Source organism: Grammomys surdaster, unplaced genomic scaffold, assembly GCF_004785775.1.
Source record: "Grammomys surdaster isolate TR1022 unplaced genomic scaffold, NIH_TR_1.0 173, whole genome shotgun sequence".
Taxonomy (NCBI): Eukaryota; Metazoa; Chordata; class Mammalia; order Rodentia; family Muridae; genus Grammomys; species Grammomys surdaster.
This window is the reverse complement of record NW_021604621.1, coordinates 1595886-1613971: the sequence shown is the minus strand read 5'-3', so window position 1 is coordinate 1613971 and position 18086 is coordinate 1595886. Positions and strand designations below refer to the sequence as shown.

The following is an 18086-nucleotide window of genomic DNA, read 5'->3' as shown; positions in this document are numbered from 1 at the left end:
TATGCATGTTACGACTAAGACTATAAAGGGGTGGTATAGGAGAGATTTTTTATACTGACAGAATAATTCCTGGTTGTAATATTAGTTAAACAAAACAAATTCATATATGTGAAAATAACATGCAATGGCTGGAGAGATGGCTCAGTCAGGCAAGCATGAGGCCCTGAGTTCAGATTCCCCAGCACTCACCTAAAACACTGGGCCCAATCAGTCATCCCAGTGCTAAATAAAGAGCCAGCCAGCCTAGCCAAATTGATGAGCTCCAGGCCAATAAGAGACTTTGTCTCAAAAAAACTCGGGGTTGGGAGGAGAAACTAAGAAAGCTACTGCCATTGACCTCTGGCCTTCACATACGCAAACACATGCATGCATGTGTACCTACACATACCTGAATATGAACATGTGCATACACATACACCACACATATAAATGCATACATACATGAATGCACATACACACACACCCCACAAACACCTTGAAGCTATTCACACACATGAGAGAAACGTAAAGGAAGACAGTTGACCTTGGCTCTCAATTTCAGAGGTTTCAGCTCACGGTTGGCTGGCTCTATTGTTATGGGCCTAAGGTGAGACCCATGTGAGATCATGTGAAAGGTCACAACAGAGGAAAGATTCTCACCTCATAGCAACCAACCAGAAAGCAAAAGGATAAACAGGAAGAGGCAGAGATAAGGCTTCCAAAAGCATATGTCTTCCTCCGACCAGGACCCACATCCTAACAACTCATTCAGTATGAACTCATCTAATGAATTCATTCTCATGATCCAATCACCCTTCAATAGTGCTAACAACTAGGGATCAAGCCATCAATACATGAGCCTCTTGGTAGAAGGACATTTCCTATCCTAACGGCAATACTCCAATATCAATTTCTGAGTGCTGATATTGTGTTGTAGTCTATGGCCATACCATGAATGTGCCCCATCTCATCTGATACTGTAGTATGACTCTCTACATCGGAGAGAAGGAAGTAAACCTAATGAAGAGTAGAGAGATCCCTTTTGTGTTCTTGTATTTTGTTGTGATCCTTTTATTGTTTGTAACATAAATTAAGGAAATTCCTTATAAAGTAAATGATCTAGAAACAAAAGTCTGAATGCTAAAATTGAGAGTAGTAAATAAAATGCCTAATCAAAATTGCTATGGCAGTATGTCAGCTTTATGATGCAATAGATTTTAGATAGGAATGTTTTGAATAGACCAATGATATAAAATAGCAAGATATTTTTAATAGTGGCATCAAAACCCATATTAAAATATCTCATCTAAAACTCAGTAAATGGCAATTGTGAAATAATGACAATAAGACACATAAATTACATTTCTAAACAGTGGAAAGTCAGCTGCAAAAAGCTTGGGTTTCTTATTCAGGCCTTAGTTAGTAAGTAGTAAGAACGGAGGAAGTTCGTGCCAGATAACTCAAAGCCGATTCCTGTTGTTGTCGTGCAGTTAGTTGAACTATATATGTATTTGCTCCCTCTATGGTATTCCCACATTGTGTGTCACTGTTTTATCACCGTTACCACAGAAGCATAGTCACACTGAGTACACTGTTTGTTGATAACTAGAAAGAAATAAACGAGGGATAAATATCTCTCTTTACACAATCTTAAATGGCAAACACTAGCCAATAGCCCTATGAAGCTATTTAATTTTAAATTAAACAAAATTTAAAAAACAATTCCTAAACATATTTGAAGTGCTAACTAGCCCTGTGTGGCTAGCAGCACCATAGCAGAACAGTATAGATATTTCTCCACAGTCATGCAGGTACAGCCCAAAGCCCTCTGACAGGAATTTCTATTGTGTCATTTGGGGTTTGCATTTATATATAACTCTATCTTCAGCGATATTTATCAATATGTTATAGGACTCCATGTGTTAGAGTTTTGGATTAAAAACATTGTCAGAGTTTATATATCAGTTCCAATTTTTACTAGGCATGCTATTTTACTTCTACCATCCTGTTTTTGTTGGTTTGTTTGTTTAAAATTTCATTTTAAAAACTGCAAGGCCCAAAGGATACTTGTACCTACTTCAAGGAGTTACTATATGGATTGCCTGAGACATAGTATCTGATACTTGTTTTCTTTATGTGTTAATAATTAGCATATGCTTTAAGTCTGGAAGGCTAATTTGCTTGTTCTAGGACCCAGAATCTATGTGACCAGCAGAGAACGCAGTAGGGAACACCCAATCACATGAGTAGCAAAGAAGCCAGACCCTAAAAGGGCCCCTTTGTCCCAAAATGGAATATAAACAGCAATGGCATTGTTCCTCCATAACTGGAGGCCAGCACCACGAAAGACACGACCTTTTCTTGTAAGATCTATTTATCATCTATCTTCCAAGACTTAAAGAAGGAGCTTTCCATTAGTGGCAAGGAACTCAGAATTCAAAGCTAACCACCACATCTCCAAATAAAATAAAACAAAAAAAATATGCACACAAAATCACTCAGTATGAGGTATGTTGGGTGCTGTTTTTTTCTAAGCCATTTCTAGCAATTACATGACATTCCTTGATGAATTATTATGGTGAAATGTCAGAATTCCAGTCTTTTTGTGAATATAACAGGCCTACTCTACCTTCATAATAAAATGGATAAATACTGATAGATCACCTACTACATATGGGGCATGTTTACTCTACACTGGTCATTAGCAAACTAGAGCTACAAGGCTAAGTTTAGTCCATCTTGCCTTTTTGTGGAAAGCAAAATAAAAATGATTTTAATATTTTGAAACAGGATGAAAACTACCTTAAATCACAATTGCTGAGCATTGACTGGCTTGGTAAATTAGCTTTTGCTGCTGACTTGATAATTTGTCTTAATCCAACCTGAAGGTATAAAACAAAATTCTAAGTGAAATTGGAGTAAAGTCATTTTAATGCCTAATACTGTTTGAGCTATTATGGAGGCCAGGATACTTTATATACTTCTGGTGCTAGGACAAATCAAAAGAAGGGAATGCTACTTCACACTCACTATACTGCCCACAACATAAAGAACGATATTGATTAGTATAGTTGATTGTAGGAAAGTTTTAATCCAACTATATTATTGTAGGAAGATAAAATGGTGGACCACTTTGGGAGAGCCTGACACTTACTAAAAATGTTAAATGGAGTTTAATGGATCCAGAAATTCCACTCCTAAATATGTATACAAGATAAATAAAAGTATGTGCCTGAACAGAAACTTACACACAAAGTATAGCAGCCATATTTAAAAGAAACAAAAGGTAATAATAAGCCAAGTGTCCTAAACTGATGGATGAATACGAAGTATGTTACTGTCATAAAATAGACTATCATTCAATCATAAAATGAATGCAGTGATAACCTATGATTTGTATACATTTTAAAATGTTTATATTAAGTGAAAACAGCGAGCCAAAAAAGACCATATATTTTTATTTTCTTATTTGTATTAATGCTGATAAAATGAAAGCCTATAGACTAAATGTGTGTGCAAGGGCAGCAGACGGAAGAATGGCTGACAATAGACACAAAGCTTCCTTTTTAGGAAATGCAGGTATTGAAAACAAGCTTTTGGTGGTAGTAATTTAACTCTGTGAATCCTGACAATCATTAAATTGTGGGCTTAAAAATTACAAGAAATTTTACAAGAAAAAAAATCAAGTAGTAGTTATCAAGAACAGTGACTGGGGAATAGGAGCGTATGAGACTATTTAGGGGAGGTGTAGAATATTTCATACCTTGACTTTGGCGTTGGTTACACAACAGTATGGATTTATAGCCAAGTACATTGAAATTGATTTAATACCTGAATACAATGAGATTTATTATATACAAATTATACCCATAATATAGCTGCCTTGTAAGGAAAGTTAAAAACAGAAACAATATCCCCAGTCATAGACAAATTTACAACACACATTTTTTTGAGTTCATGCTGCAATTCCAACTGTAGATTTAGACTTTTAAGACAAGTGGAAAGGTTATTTCTGTAGTCCAAGATCCATTTCCCTGTATAGTTGAAGATCTTTCACCTAACCCTCAGTTGGAAGTGATTAACCTACAAAGTCATGACATCTCGCAAAGCAAATATATCAAGCAACAAATATGCTCAGTTAAAATCCTATGCTCCTATAGCCCAGTCCAATCATAAGAAAAATAGACCTTTTAAAAACTACAAAATCCCTAGCAAGTGCATTTCAAAACTACCAAGATCATCAAAACAAGCAAAATCTGAGAAACCGTCACAAGCCAATGGCTTCTAAAGAGACAGAAACACCATGTGATTCACACTGTCTTGGATGGGACACTGCCCACAGGTAAATTAATGAACCTGGAACAAAGTGTGGGAAAACAGTCGATTAAAATAGACCAATGTGTGCTTATCCATTGTGATCATGATACAAGAGGGTGTTAAAATACCAAATCAACAAAGGCTGCTAGAATATGTGAAAAGAATTGATCTTAGCTAACTCAAAATGAATCAGAGACTTAAATGCAAAAGGGAAAAAAATTTCCAGAGGAAAACATGAGAAAAAAAATCACTGAAATCTTAGATTTTTACAGTCTTAGCTAGGTACAACATCAAAAAAAAATGGAAAAAGAATAAATTTGAAAATGTGAGTGAGGCCTGGTGAGCAATTCCAGGAACAGCAATGTGGGGGAACTTGAAACAGGGGAATTGCAAGCCTGGGCTACACAGTAACTGACAGACCAGGCTGGACTACAGAATGAGTCCTTGTCTGGGAAAAATAAATCAAAACCTTTCTCTTCAAAACACATACCATTGTGACAACAAAAAAGCTGAGCACTGTGGCACACCCTGTAATAGCAACTAGGAAGGTTAGAAGCAGGAGAATTGCAAGTTTGAGACTAGCTTAGGCTACACGGTGGGACCATGTCTCAAAAACCAAAATAACACAAACAAAAATAAAACAAAGCAAAAGGAGAAAAGACAGACTATGTGTTGGTGATAAGTATTTGCACATTAAATACCTGATAGGGATTTGGATTTAGACTGTGGAAATAATTCTTACAACTCACTAATTAAACAACAACCCAATTTTAAAATGGAAAAAAAAAACACAGAAGCAGCTCCTTGTGTATAAAAGATACACACACCAATAGCTTATAAGCACTTAAAAACATGTTTACTCCTCCTGGCCACTCCTTATGACATAAATGTTGGCATATATTATTTCATAGCAATTTAAATAGCTATAATTGTAAAGGGCAAGACACACATCTAAAATTCTAGCATTTAGGAGATTGAAGCAGGCAGCTTGTGAGTTTAAAGCCATCCTAGGCCTCATAAAAAGATTCTGAAATAAAATAATAAGAAGAGCCCAGTCAATAACAAATGTGCACGAGGGTGTGTTACAATGAGAAGCTTCATATACAGAATGCTTCTGCTGCTTTGGAAAAAGTTCTGGAATTTCTTCAAACATTAAACCTAAGTTGTCCTATTACCCAGGAATTCCACTTTCAGGTAACTACAACAAAAGAAGAAAACAAATGTTCACACTAAGATGTGCTCATCAATGTTCTAAGCAGCATTAGTCATAATAGCCAACAACTAGAAAAAAACACTAAATTTCTATCAGTTGGTGAGTAGATAACCAAAAATGTATTACCCATAAAGTATAATATTATTAGGCAACAAAAGTAAGTACGTATATGTGCAACAGTATGGTTAAGTCTCAAAACTATTATGGTGAGTGAAAGAAACCAGACTCAAAAGGCCACATATTACATGATTTCATTTAAGTGTAATGTTCAGAATGGGAAAGTTTGTATAGACAAAGAATACATTAGTGGCTGTCTGGGCAGGAGATAAAGATTAACAGTAAGTGGGCATGAGGTTTTACTGGGAGGATCAAAACATTCTACAGCTGATTTGTTGGGATAGCTACACAAACCTGAAAACTTACTAATAACATACTTAAATAAGTGTATTTTATTTTATTTAATTTTGTTTCGTTTTAGTGCTGAGGATTGAACCTAAGGCCTTGTGCATGTGAGACAAATGCTCTACTACTGGGCATCCCTAGCCCCAGTTGAATTTTATGGTACATAAGTTATCACAATCAAATTGTTAAAATAGGGAGAAAAGGTGAGACTGGGTGGAGAATATGTGGGAATTCTGTACTATCTTTGCAATATTTGTTTTGAGACAGGGTCTTGCTATATGTAGTCCTGGCTCTCCTAGAACTTGCTCTGTAGATCAGGCTGGTCTCAAACTCAAAGATCCACCTGCCTCTGCTTCCCAAGAACTGGGATTAAAGGTGTGAGTCACTAGACCAGACTTTGAAACTTTTCTATAAATCTAAAACCTTTCTGGAAAAATGATTACATCTATTTAAATCAAAATCAGAATTTATGGCCTTCCAGATGGTTCCATAAGTAAGCCTGATATCCTGTGGTAAATCTCCAGGCCCCACATGCTTGAAGGAGAGAATCAACTCCCAATAGTTGTTCTCTAACTTCCACACTCATGCCAGGCATCATGTATGTATGTATACACACACACACACACACACACACGGAGGGAGAGGAAAGGAGAAGAGAGGAAAGGAGAGGAGACAGAGAGAGAGAGAGAGAGAGAGAGAGAGAGAGAGAGAGAGAGAGAGAGAGTCAGGCTCTATGGTACCAATACTCAAGAAGCTGAATCAGGTCACACAATCAGTAAGATGCAATAAAATAATTAGTATTTAAAAGAATATATTCATGAATTATCAATATTTCTGCATGAAAAATATTGTCAAAGAGTTTTCTAAAGATAAAAATTTCATTAACTAAAGAACATTTAGAATCAATTTTGATGATAGAAAATAGTAAGTTTAAATCTCAATTAGGCAAAATAGTACTTCCCTTAAAAAAATTCTGTTCTTATTAGTATTTCTGTGTTAAAAACATATTTCATTGGGGGCTGGAAAGATGGTTCAGGGGTTAAGAGCACTGGTTGCTCTTCCAGAAGACCTGGGTTCAATTCTCAGCACACATATGACAACTCACAACTGTCTGTAACTCAGATCTCAGGGGATCCAACATTCACATGGTGTACAGACACACATGTAGGCAGAAAACACATTCACATAAAATGTTAAAAAGCTAAAAGCATTATATATACATATATTCAATATTATTATTATATCCTGAATTCCATCAATTAACATTTGTCATAACTTGTCTTCTAGACTTGGTTTTATCATCTGCCCTGCAAAGTCTAAAATACCTGTGATCCAGCATTATACAAAAAGTTTGCTAAGCCCTATTCTATACCACAACAAAGGAGACAAACATAGTCAGTCACTTTAAAAAGTATGTTTAACATTTTTTCCTAATGTCTTCTTTGATATGTTCTATAAAAGATAAGCCTTGGATCTCTTCTGCTGCACCATTATTTGGAAATTCCCCTTTTAAAAAAATCCACACTAGCAAAGCGTCGATGTAATTGCCATTACCATGTTATTAAAGTGACAATATCATACCCTGGTATCCCTAAGGTTACTCACTGAGGTTTCTTAGGTATCGAGTGGCTCCTATGGCATCACACCCTGTCTTTAGCATCATTCTGGCACATCACCTCTGTATGGTGTCATGTGTAACCTGTGCTGTGGCAGAGCCTTACTCTGATACCACTCCACCGGGATGCCAGAGTTAACTAGCCTGTGCTTCTTTCCACTCCTTGGACAGTGGCAGGGAGGGGGAGGGTAGCTACAGTCAATGGTTCAAGCTCAGAGGTAGTACTCGGCTCCAACTACTGTCCCTTCCGCCTGCCACTGAAAGTGAGGGCCCCGAGGGAAAAGATCTGTAGGATCCCAGAACTCTCTTGCCCCGCTACAGTTTCCATTTCATGTGGCCAACTTACTGGCCCACCAAAGACCACCCACCCTAGCTTTTTCACACAGTACTACCAGAAGCCGCTCCCATTACCTGACTCCATTCTCCAGCTGTCATCCTGGGCCAATTCCACCGGCAACTTGACTACGGCTTTCTCTAAGGATTCTGGGACTTGTAGTTCCACATTGCTAGGACCAGGAACTGAGGTGCTTCCAAAGACGCCTCCAGGCCTGGAAATGCTTTCAAACTGCAACTCCCAGAAACTCCAGGTTATGGGCGGGGCAACAAGGAAAATAGCGATCAGTGATTGGAGAAGCTCTAGCTCTTTGATTGGTCGCCGGAACAGGAAATGCGAGTGGGCGGGGCTTGAGTTTCGCGGAGGTCTTGGGAAGGCGAAATGGAGGGTAGTGTGTCTAACGTAAAGATCTGTAACCTGGCCTACAGCGGGAAGCTGGATGAGTTGAAGGAGAGCATTTTGGCTGATAAATCTCTGGCTACTAGAACTGATCAGGTAAACCAGCCCGAGGGCCTGTCGCCTAGCAGCGGGTATCAGGGAAGCCCTACATGGCTTCCTTCCGGGTCCTAACTTGGTGTGAGGCCACTTCTGAGCTCCTCCTGCCCACTCCTCCCTCTTGTAGCCTTGGGTTATACCACGACTAGTTGTCCAACTGTAACCCTTCACAGACTTTGGGGAGAGGGGGAGGCTAAGCTTGCTGAATTTCATATATTTCTAGAACAATCACCGCTTTTCTCAGAAATTCCCGGAGTTAGGAAGAGAAAGCGCGACGGAGATCTGTGAAGAAAGCTTGTTAGGTGGCTTTTTCTTTAGTTGTAATCCTAGTCAGTGGACCACGTGTAACCAAATGCCTGTTTTTGTATGTCAGGAAGTTTGAGAAGAGCCGGGAATTTCAGTCAAGTCGAAAAAAACGGGCATAAATGAAATAACGGCACATGTCTTACTACATAGTTTAAATCCCCCAGAAAGAAGTTTACATACTCATTTCAGAACATGGAAGGGGAAGACATGATAGGAATAGCTGGGAAGGGCTTTGTATAGAAGTGGAGGTGGTTTACACTGTGAAGAGAGAATGAGGTTCCATGTGGGGTGAGTGAACTGAGGTAAACAAAAGAGAATGGACATAGGGGAGTGTTTCTGTTCCGACCAACTAAGTCTCATGTTTTTATCGTGACTTTCTAAATCATAGGTTGCCTTCTGTGTTGATAGACAGTGTTAAACATTAGTAAGACAGTACATCAGACTTCAGAACTTCCATGTTGTCTCTTTGAGAAAAGAACTCGAAGAGACTTTTTTTTTTCTGGAATTTTCCTTTATTACTCAACAAGAGAATTCCCTTATGTTCACCGCGTTTGCTTTTGTGATGGTCTGGTCATGTGGTTTAAATTTAATAAAGTGAATTAAGACTTAATCCACTAAAAATAATGAATCAATGACATAAAAGCACGAGTTAATCAGGATTAAGAAGTTAAATACAACAACCAAATGCAATTAATTTATGGACTTTATTTGCATCCAAATTTAAACCACCTGGAAATGGGCTTGTAGGAGATTATTGGTTTTAAGTGAGTTCATATATTTACTTTATGTAATTTTTTTGTTATTTAAGACATGATCTCCCTATTTAATCCAGGCTGTCCTTGCAATCAAGATCCTCCTACCCACCAGCCTCCCAAGTTTTGGAAGGTTTGCAATACCACCCATGTCAGAGTTAAGAAATGTTACTTTAAAAGGTCCAATAATGGTTTTGTGTTTGTTTGTTTTACAAAAGTACTTTTATTTTTTAGGTGCTGAAATAATTAGAGGTGAACAGTCATGGCCTTTAGGATTCTGTTTTAAAGAAACCTCGGCAGGACTGAAGAGGTGGCTCAGTGGTTAAGAACACATACTTCCTTTCCTCACAACTTCCTGTAACTCCAGCTCCAGGGGGATCCAGTGCATCTGGCCTCCCACGCCCATGTGGTCACATGCACAAATCCACCCACATGCACACAACTAAAAGTAAAATAAAAATTTTTTTTTTAAAGAAAATTCAAATAATAAAATCAAGAAGTAAATATGGCAAGGTTTTTGTTTTTGTTAAATCTAAGTAATAGGCACTTGATCTCTGTCACATTCCCTCTATTTTATGTGTATTTGAAATTTTCATAAAATTGAACTGCTGTCTGGGGACACTGACAGGGAAGGCCATAGCTATCCACAGCCATGAGACTTCCAACTAGCTCCCTTCCTGGGTACCAACAGCATCTCCTCCCAACCAAGCAACTCCTTAAGTGTCACATTCAATCAAGTTCATGCACACACACAAACACACACACATTTATACACCCAAACACTCTTACACATGCATTGTCATACACTCACATTCACACTCATACACACTGTACGATAATCACTTTATATTACTCAAAACTAAGAGGTACAGCAATAGGCACAGTTAGGAACTCTCTCTAAGAATCATGATTCTTTTAAAAAAAATTTATTGCACTGATTCTGTGGGGTATGTTGTCATAAATTAATCTCAACTATTTTTATAATCAGATCTCATTTTGTTCTCCATAACATTCATGTGTTCAGCAGATATAGTGGCATATGCCTATAATATTAGCACATAGGAAAACGATTGAGAATTTCAAGCTAAAGTCAGCTACATAGATCAAAAACAAAACAAAACTTCACATGTTCTCTGTAGAGCCTCTCACTTGTAGTCTGTGTGGTAATAGAGATTTCATAGGCACAGAGCATGGGTAAATTGCATGACCCTGGATAAGTTGCTTATGTGAAGTAGTCTTACTTTCTTTATGTGTAAAGCGGAGGATAATAGGCACCGTGTAGAATGGTGGGAGTCAAAAGAAATGATGGACAGAAAAGTAGCACTGCTTCACAAGGGCGTGCATAAGCGTTGTAAACAGCAAATATCCATTTCTGCCAGTGTATTGAAATCAATGCTTTCATCACTCGATCCTGCCCAGACCCCCTTATATTCATGGATGTTATTCACTCCATGTTACTAATACCTTGACCTCCCAAATGCCAGTAAGTAACGTGGTTGAAGGTTACCTACCTGGTGCTCTCCATTTCTTACTATAGGTTTGCCAGCATCAACATTTTTTTCTGCATATTGGTCTTCAACACTGTTGACAGCTTTGCTCCCCTGTTTCCCATATAGGACAGCAGAACAGCACTGCACTGGGCATGCTCAGCTGGTCATACAGAAATTGTTGAATTCTTGCTGCAACTTGGAGTGCCAGTGAATGATAAAGATGACGTGAGTACAAGGCAATGATAAGCTCCGGGTTATCTTTAGACTCCAGCCTTGTATTTACTGAAGCGTGAATATTAAGCTCATAAACAAAATTTTAAGGTTTATAAGTAGGAAGTTACATTACGACCTTAGTGAATAGGCATGGGGTTAACAATGTCATTCTTTTAGAGTGCTAAAGAAACTATAATTCAGGGTGAGAATACAGATCAGGGCTTATCACTATGAACTCTAAAAGACTAAACATTTTAATGTTGAAATTGCTGGTGAATATTGCCAGAATAATAAAAGCTTAGGTATATGTTACATAGAAACATTTATTATAACGATATTGGTTCTATTAAGATAAAACTTGTTGGAGCTGGAGAGATGTTTCAGTAGTCAGGAGTGCTTGCTACTCTTGTAGAGGGCAGAGGTTTGGTTCCAGTAACAATGATGGGTGGCTCACAACTTCCTGTAGTTCCTGCTTCAGAGGAGCTGATACCCTATTTTGGTCTATATGCATATATACATAAATAAAAGTAAATCCTTTAAAAACGGTGAGACTTACAGAAAACTGAGAATGGAACCTGTTTTATAGGCACAGAATAATTTTCAGAAATATTTACTGAAGTAACATTTATAAGAGAAAATAACAATTTTAAGGAAAAATGATTGGATAGCACGTAGTGTACATACTTTGTAAGTTAATCAATCAGTCATTCCAACAAATTCCAAAGAAAAATTCTTGCAATATAATGGTAAGTAGAAATTGTTAAAAACAAACCTCACAGAGCTTCATATACTCCGATTTTAGTTTTATTTTTTAAAGTTATTGTATGGAGAAGATGTATTAGAATTAGTCTACTATGCCATACCTGTGTTACAGGATTGTGGCTATTTTGAAATGAGCTATTTTGTTGCTATTGATGTGTATGTATGAGTGTATGCCATCTATGTGCAGCTGCCTGTCGAGGCCAGAAGAGAGCATCGGATCCCCCGAGGCTGGAATTACAGACCATTGTGAGCTGCCTGAACCAAACACTGGTACTTTGGAGGAGCAGAAAGTGCTCTTAACCACTGAGCCATCATGCCAACTCATTTTTTCTTTTATGTACATTTTTGTTCCAGATTTTTCCACAATGCTCAGTGTTGAATGGAAGGAGAATATTGTTAAGTTATTCACAAAACTCTGTAAACCTGAATAAATGCTAATGTTCATACTTCTGTCCCTTTTTTACCTTGGCTTTTTAAAACCCACAGGCAGGTTGGTCTCCTCTTCATATTGCTGCTTCTGCTGGCCGGGATGAGATTGTAAAAGCCCTTCTGATGAAAGGTGCACATGTGAATGCTGTCAATCAAAATGGCTGCACTCCCCTCCATTATGCAGCTTCGAAGAATAGGCATGAGGTATGGTTCTATCCTTGTGGTTGTTTCCTTTGAGTTTTAAACCTGATGAGAAAAATGGATTTCTACATTGTTTACTTGCTGTCCTTTCCAGATTGCTGTTATGTTACTAGAAGGTGGAGCTAATCCAGATGCTAAGGACCATTATGACGCTACAGCAATGCACCGGGCAGCAGCCAAGGGTAACTTCAAGATGGTTCATATCCTTCTGTTCTACAAAGCATCCACAAACATCCAAGACACTGAGGGTAACACTCCTCTGTAAGTGACAAGTAGCAATCGTTTTCATTCTGATTATAAGCGCAATACATGCTGAGAGAAAAAAAAAAAACCAAAAAAACAAATTGAAAGGATACCAAAGCATAATGACAATAATTAAAATTGCTTATCATTTTGCCACCCAAAAAAATACTGATATTATCTTTAAGAATTTCCTTCTATTTGTTTATATGCAAATATATATATATATATATATATGCAAAATTAAGGTCATATAATTAATTTTATGTTTTAATCTCATAGCAATTGTAAACATTTTTCAATTTCATTAAATTCAGTTAAAACATTTATGATAGCTGCTTACAATCCCACTTTATGGATGTCCCATGACTTAATCATTCCTGATATTGTTTATTTAAATATCTTTGAGCTTTTGACTATTTTAACTAATGACACATTGACATTGACCAATTTATTTCAAAACCTTTGCCCATATTGTGGATTGTGAGCTTAGTTTAGAGTCCTAGAAATTGAATGATTGTTTCAACAAATACACATATTTCTTGACTAATTGCTTCCAGAGGAGTTGTCCCATTGTTCCCTCCAACAGCATCTTAACAGTAGCTATTACCTCCCCATCAGCACCAAAATTACCCTCATGGTGTGTGAAACATTTCATGATTAAGACTTATGTTTTTGCTACTGATTTTGAAGTATATGAATCTCTAAAATTGTAAGTTTTATAGTCATTCTGTTCCCTTTTAGAAGAATTCATTCATTTTGTCAGAATTTTAAGTGTTCTTGACACAGTAAAAATACGATTTATACTGTATCAGTTGAAAGTATTTTCTGCTTGTCTCTTCGTTCATGAGTTTTCAGCTATCGCCAAGTTATCAATTGCTATGTAGCCAAACCTATAATTTCCGTCACAACTAAAAGTTTTGTCTAATCCCAAAACTCTTAAATCCACATAGGATTTATTGATGTGGATGACTTGAAACCAACTTGTACCTTCATAGATTTATTTTACATACCCATTTTTTTTCCTTTGTTGAATAATGACCATTTTGAATCAGAAATTCTGAGTCTTTTTTGTAGTCCAGAATAAGGTACAGCCTTTCCCCCTCTGACTTTAAGACAGCTTTTTAAAGTATTGTTTCCAGGGCCTGAGCATGGTGGCACACACCTTTAATCCCAGCACTGGGGAAGCGGTAAAGGCAGATCTCTGAGTTCAAGCCAGCCTGGTCAATATTTCAAACTAGCCAGGGCTCCATAGTAAGACCCTGTTTACGAAAACAAACAGACAAACAAACCTGGCCAGCTGTGGTGGTATATGCCTTTAATTGTAACAATGAAAGGCCAAGAGACAGAATCCAAGGCCAGCCTAGTCTACATAGCAAGCTCTTATGGTAGCCAAGGACAGATAGGGAAATCCTGACTTAAAACAAAACCAGTATTGTTTTTTAATTGAAAATAGATTAGTCTCTCATACAGTACATCCCAACCACAGTTTCCCCTCCTCCCACTTCTACCCATCTTCCCACCTCCTCTCTCCCCTAGATTCACCTCTATTTCCTCTTTAGAAAAGAGCAGGCCTCCATGAGACAGTAGACAAACAAGACAAAACAAGACACACTAAGACAAGGTGAAAACCCTCACATTGAGACTGGACAAGGAGGGAAAGAATCTCAAAAGCAGACAAAAGAGTCAGAGACACACCCACTCCCACTGTTAAGAGTCCAATTAAAACACCAAGCTGAACAACCACAGCATGTGTACAGAGGGCCTAGTACAGACCTTTGCAGGCCCTGTAATTGCCACTTAAGGCTCTGAGAGCCCATATGCACCCTGCTTGTTGATTTCAGAGGACCATGTTCTAGTGTCCTCCATCCCCTCTGACTCCTGTAGTCTTTCCTCCTCTCTTCTTCAAACTTCCCCCATCTCCAAGAGTAGGAATCCGACAGAGACCAAGAAAAGCATTATTTTCTTACTCTTTAAAAGTCTTTCTTAGAGGCCCTCGTGACTTTTTTTTTAGATTTATTTATTTATTTTGTGCACATGAGTACACTGTAGCTGTATTCAGACACACTAGAAGAGGGCATCGGATCCCATTACAGATGGTTGTGAGCCACCATGTGGTTGCTGGGAATTGAACTCAGGACCTCTGGGAGAGCAGTCAGTGCTCTTAACTGCTGAGCCATCTCTCCAGCCCCCCATGTGACTTTTTAAAATAAATATTCTAACTTATTTCTCCATGAGTCAATCACATTCGTCTGGAAATAGTCTAGGAATTGTATAGTATAGGGTCCTTGGGAGAAAGTAGGATTTAGGACTCAATGGATACTATTCTTCAGTATAGATGCTGCCATTTTCAACTACATTAACTGCAAATATTAAGAAACTTAGCTTTCTTCCCCCATAATTTTCTCATCTGTAATAATATAGTAGTAGTTTCTCCCTCACTATATTAATTTGAGGGTTAAATAAAATCCTGTGTTAAGTGCCTAATAGTTTGCCTGTCAAACTGTATAAGTGACTGGCAGAAGTTGGTTTCTTTCCTCAAGCAGTTAGCTGTTGAACTCTCCCATCATAACAAGAACTTTAACCTCTATGACAACTTTTACTGTAAAACAGTGCTAACAATACTATGATTTGTCAATGTAGATATACCAATCAAGCAAAAATCAGATTTTTTCAATTGTTTTTCTGCAAGTTGCACAAATTGTTATAGAGTCAGGATATAAATCGAAACATCTCTAAATTCTAACCGTGAGTTATTATTACATGATGTATTTGGAGTAAATTACCATTAATCTCTGTTGAAAGACGTATTTGTGCCTTAGGCTAGCATTTAATAGCTAATCAACTGTTTTTAATAAGACCAGGATTATGACTTATGATCTGGTATTGCATAGCTATTCTAGTTAACTTTAATTGACAATCTTTCTCATGCCAATTGAGTTCCCTTCCCTGATTAAATAACTTTCCAGTATTACGCCTGTCCAGTGATAAGCATTTTGGAATGGAAACTCCAACCATTCTGTAGAAGTGGTAGTGACTAATTGATCTTTGTTATCCCCAATTTCAGACACTTAGCCTGTGATGAGGAGAGAGTGGAAGAGGCAAAATTGCTGGTGACCCAAGGAGCAAGTATTTACATTGAAAATAAAGAGGAAAAGACACCGCTGCAAGTGGCCAAAGGGGGCCTGGGTTTAATACTCAAGAGAATGGTGGAAAGTGAAGCAGGTTCTATGTAGTCTGCATGTGTTTTGTTGTCCTGACTGTCCTGGAAACTGTTGTACTGCTTACAAGGCATCTTGTATACGTGAAAATGTTTTCTTACCTTCATAATTTGTTGTATTGCTCCTACTGAAATACTTTCCAGGCAATGAAAAACTGGTGAGCTTGTTCTACTGATGTCATTCATTAAATCTTGATTACTTTGGAGTAAGTGATTGTGGCTGTCCTGTCTTAAGCGTCCTCCCATTCACCTGTTGACTCTCTGGGGAACAGAACAAGTTCAGAAAAGGCCTGCCAGTTGGGCCAGGTAGTTCCAGGGAGCTTTTGCACTTTCCTCTGTGTAGTCAAATCCTGTCCTGTTTTTCAAGTTCACTCAAGAGACATATGCCAAATGTTTCTCTTTTTTTCAACTACAAGGTTAATTTATTTTTGTTACAAGAGGAAGTTCTATATTTTAGAGGAGCAAATTTTAAGTTGAATTGTATGTTCTTAAAAAATGAAGAGCAAGAGCCTCTGTGCCCATGTACCTTTTTAACTAGCTGTTTTCCTCTAAAATAAGACATATCATTTTTTTAAAAAAAGAAATTTAAAGTGTCCTTGTGTTGAAAAGAATTGTCAAACTTATTAAAGAGATATATAACAAAGTTATATTTTAATTTATATTTCAAGTACTACAAGCTTGTATTCAAGTATTACATACAATAAACTGTTGAAAGACTCCCAATTTCTCACTCAAGTCAGTTACACATTCACTTAAGCCTTGAAATCTTGAGCTAAGATATATTTCTCAGTTTGGGGATAGTTCTGAAGCCAATAAAATTAATAGAGCTTAAACTGCAACTAAAATCCATCAAAATTAGTAATCTTTTGAATTGCCAGTTAATGTAGAGTATAGGGAAGTTAATAATTATACACTTGAACTCTATTTAGAGAAACATTTTATTTGATTAGTAGTCAGCAAATGCAGTCCAAATGACTCTTCAAATTAATTGTAGTTTTAGTTTGGTGCCTGCAATTATTGCTTGAAAGATGGGATCCAAGTATACCCACATACTTTCTTTAATTTGGGGTTAAAGATTTAAATGCCCGGTAACTAAAATGAGTTCTGTACATATGAGCTGCATCATTGTTATACAAAACTTTGGACATGACTATTCTGAGTGCTAATCTTTATTAGACTGAATCAGGGAAGTATTCTATGAAATAAAAATTTACTAAATGTTAGTGCTAAAATTGATGAGGAATTAGTTATTGCTAGTGGGGGTTTTTTTCCTCCCCATTATTCTCCTGTTCTCAGAAAAAGGGGAAGTTCCCATGGATATCAACCTGCCCAGCATATCAAGTTGCAGTAGGACTAGGCACGTCCTCTCCAAAATTGCAGCTCATCAAGGCAGCCCAGCTAGGGGAAAGGGATCCAAAGACTGGCAACAGAGTCAGAGACAGCCCTGTCCCTGCTGGTAGGAGTCCCACGTGAGGATCCAGTTACACATCTGTTACACATCTGCAGAGGGCCTAGGTCAGACCCATGCAAGCTCTCTGGTTGGTGGTTCAGGCTCAGTGGGCCCCTATGAGCCTGGGTTAGTTGATTCTACATATTTTCTTGAGGTGTTCTTGACCCCTCTGACTCCTTCAATCCTTCCTCTCCCTGCTTCATAGAATTTCCCAGGCTCTGCCTAATGTTTGGCTTGGTTCGCTGCATCTCTTTCCATCAGCTGCTGGATGAAACCTTTCAGAGGACAGTCATACTAGGCTCCTGTTTGGAAGTATAGTAGGATATCATTTATACTGTCAGCGGTGGGCTCCCTCTCATGTCAGGGGTCTCAAGCTGGGCTAGTTATTGGTTGGCCGTTCTCCCAATTTCCACTCCATCTTCACCCTTGTACAACTTGTTGGCAGGAGAAATTGTAGGTCTAAGATTTTTGTCTGGGCCAGTGTCCCAGTCTCTCCATTGGAAGTCTTTTCTAGTTACAGGACATGGCCAGTTCAGGCTCTATATCCCCCACTGCCAGGAATCCCAGCCAGGATCTCCCTTATAAATTCCTGAGAGTTTCCATTGTTCTGGGTTTCTAGCTCATCCCAGAGATGCCCCCATACGTTGATTCTAGTTCTCTCTTCCCTG

General features: G+C 38.0%; 2 protein-coding genes across 4 annotated transcripts in view; one reads left to right on the top strand and one right to left on the bottom strand.

Moving 5' to 3' along the window:
• The window catches only part of Atg4a (autophagy related 4A cysteine peptidase), a 64503-nt gene extending 56424 nt beyond the window's left edge, over positions 1-8079 (bottom strand). Inside the window, exon 1 of one of the 2 annotated variants that reach the window (XM_028767454.1) lies at positions 7938-8079. In XM_028767454.1, coding sequence (XP_028623287.1) covers positions 7938-7947 — 10 coding nt within the window. In that variant the 5' untranslated portion in view covers positions 7948-8079. The remainder of the gene's footprint in view (positions 1-7937) is intronic. The other variant, XM_028767455.1, reaches the window with a different exon arrangement.
• Positions 8080-8124: 45 nt separating this feature from the next.
• Positions 8125-16178, top strand: Psmd10 (proteasome 26S subunit, non-ATPase 10). 2 transcript variants are annotated; one of them, XM_028767500.1, is made up of 5 exons: positions 8125-8355; positions 11030-11128; positions 12365-12511; positions 12603-12769; positions 15816-16178. In XM_028767500.1, the coding sequence occupies exons 1-5, from the start codon at positions 8242-8244 to the stop codon at positions 15982-15984; spliced, it is 696 nt and encodes a 231-aa protein (XP_028623333.1). In that variant the 5' UTR covers positions 8125-8241; the 3' UTR covers positions 15985-16178. The 2 variants fall into 2 exon arrangements, with proteins under 2 accessions (XP_028623333.1, XP_028623335.1); XM_028767502.1 differs by having other exon boundaries at positions 12603-12690; positions 15816-15929.
• Positions 16179-18086: the final 1908 nt, after the last annotated feature.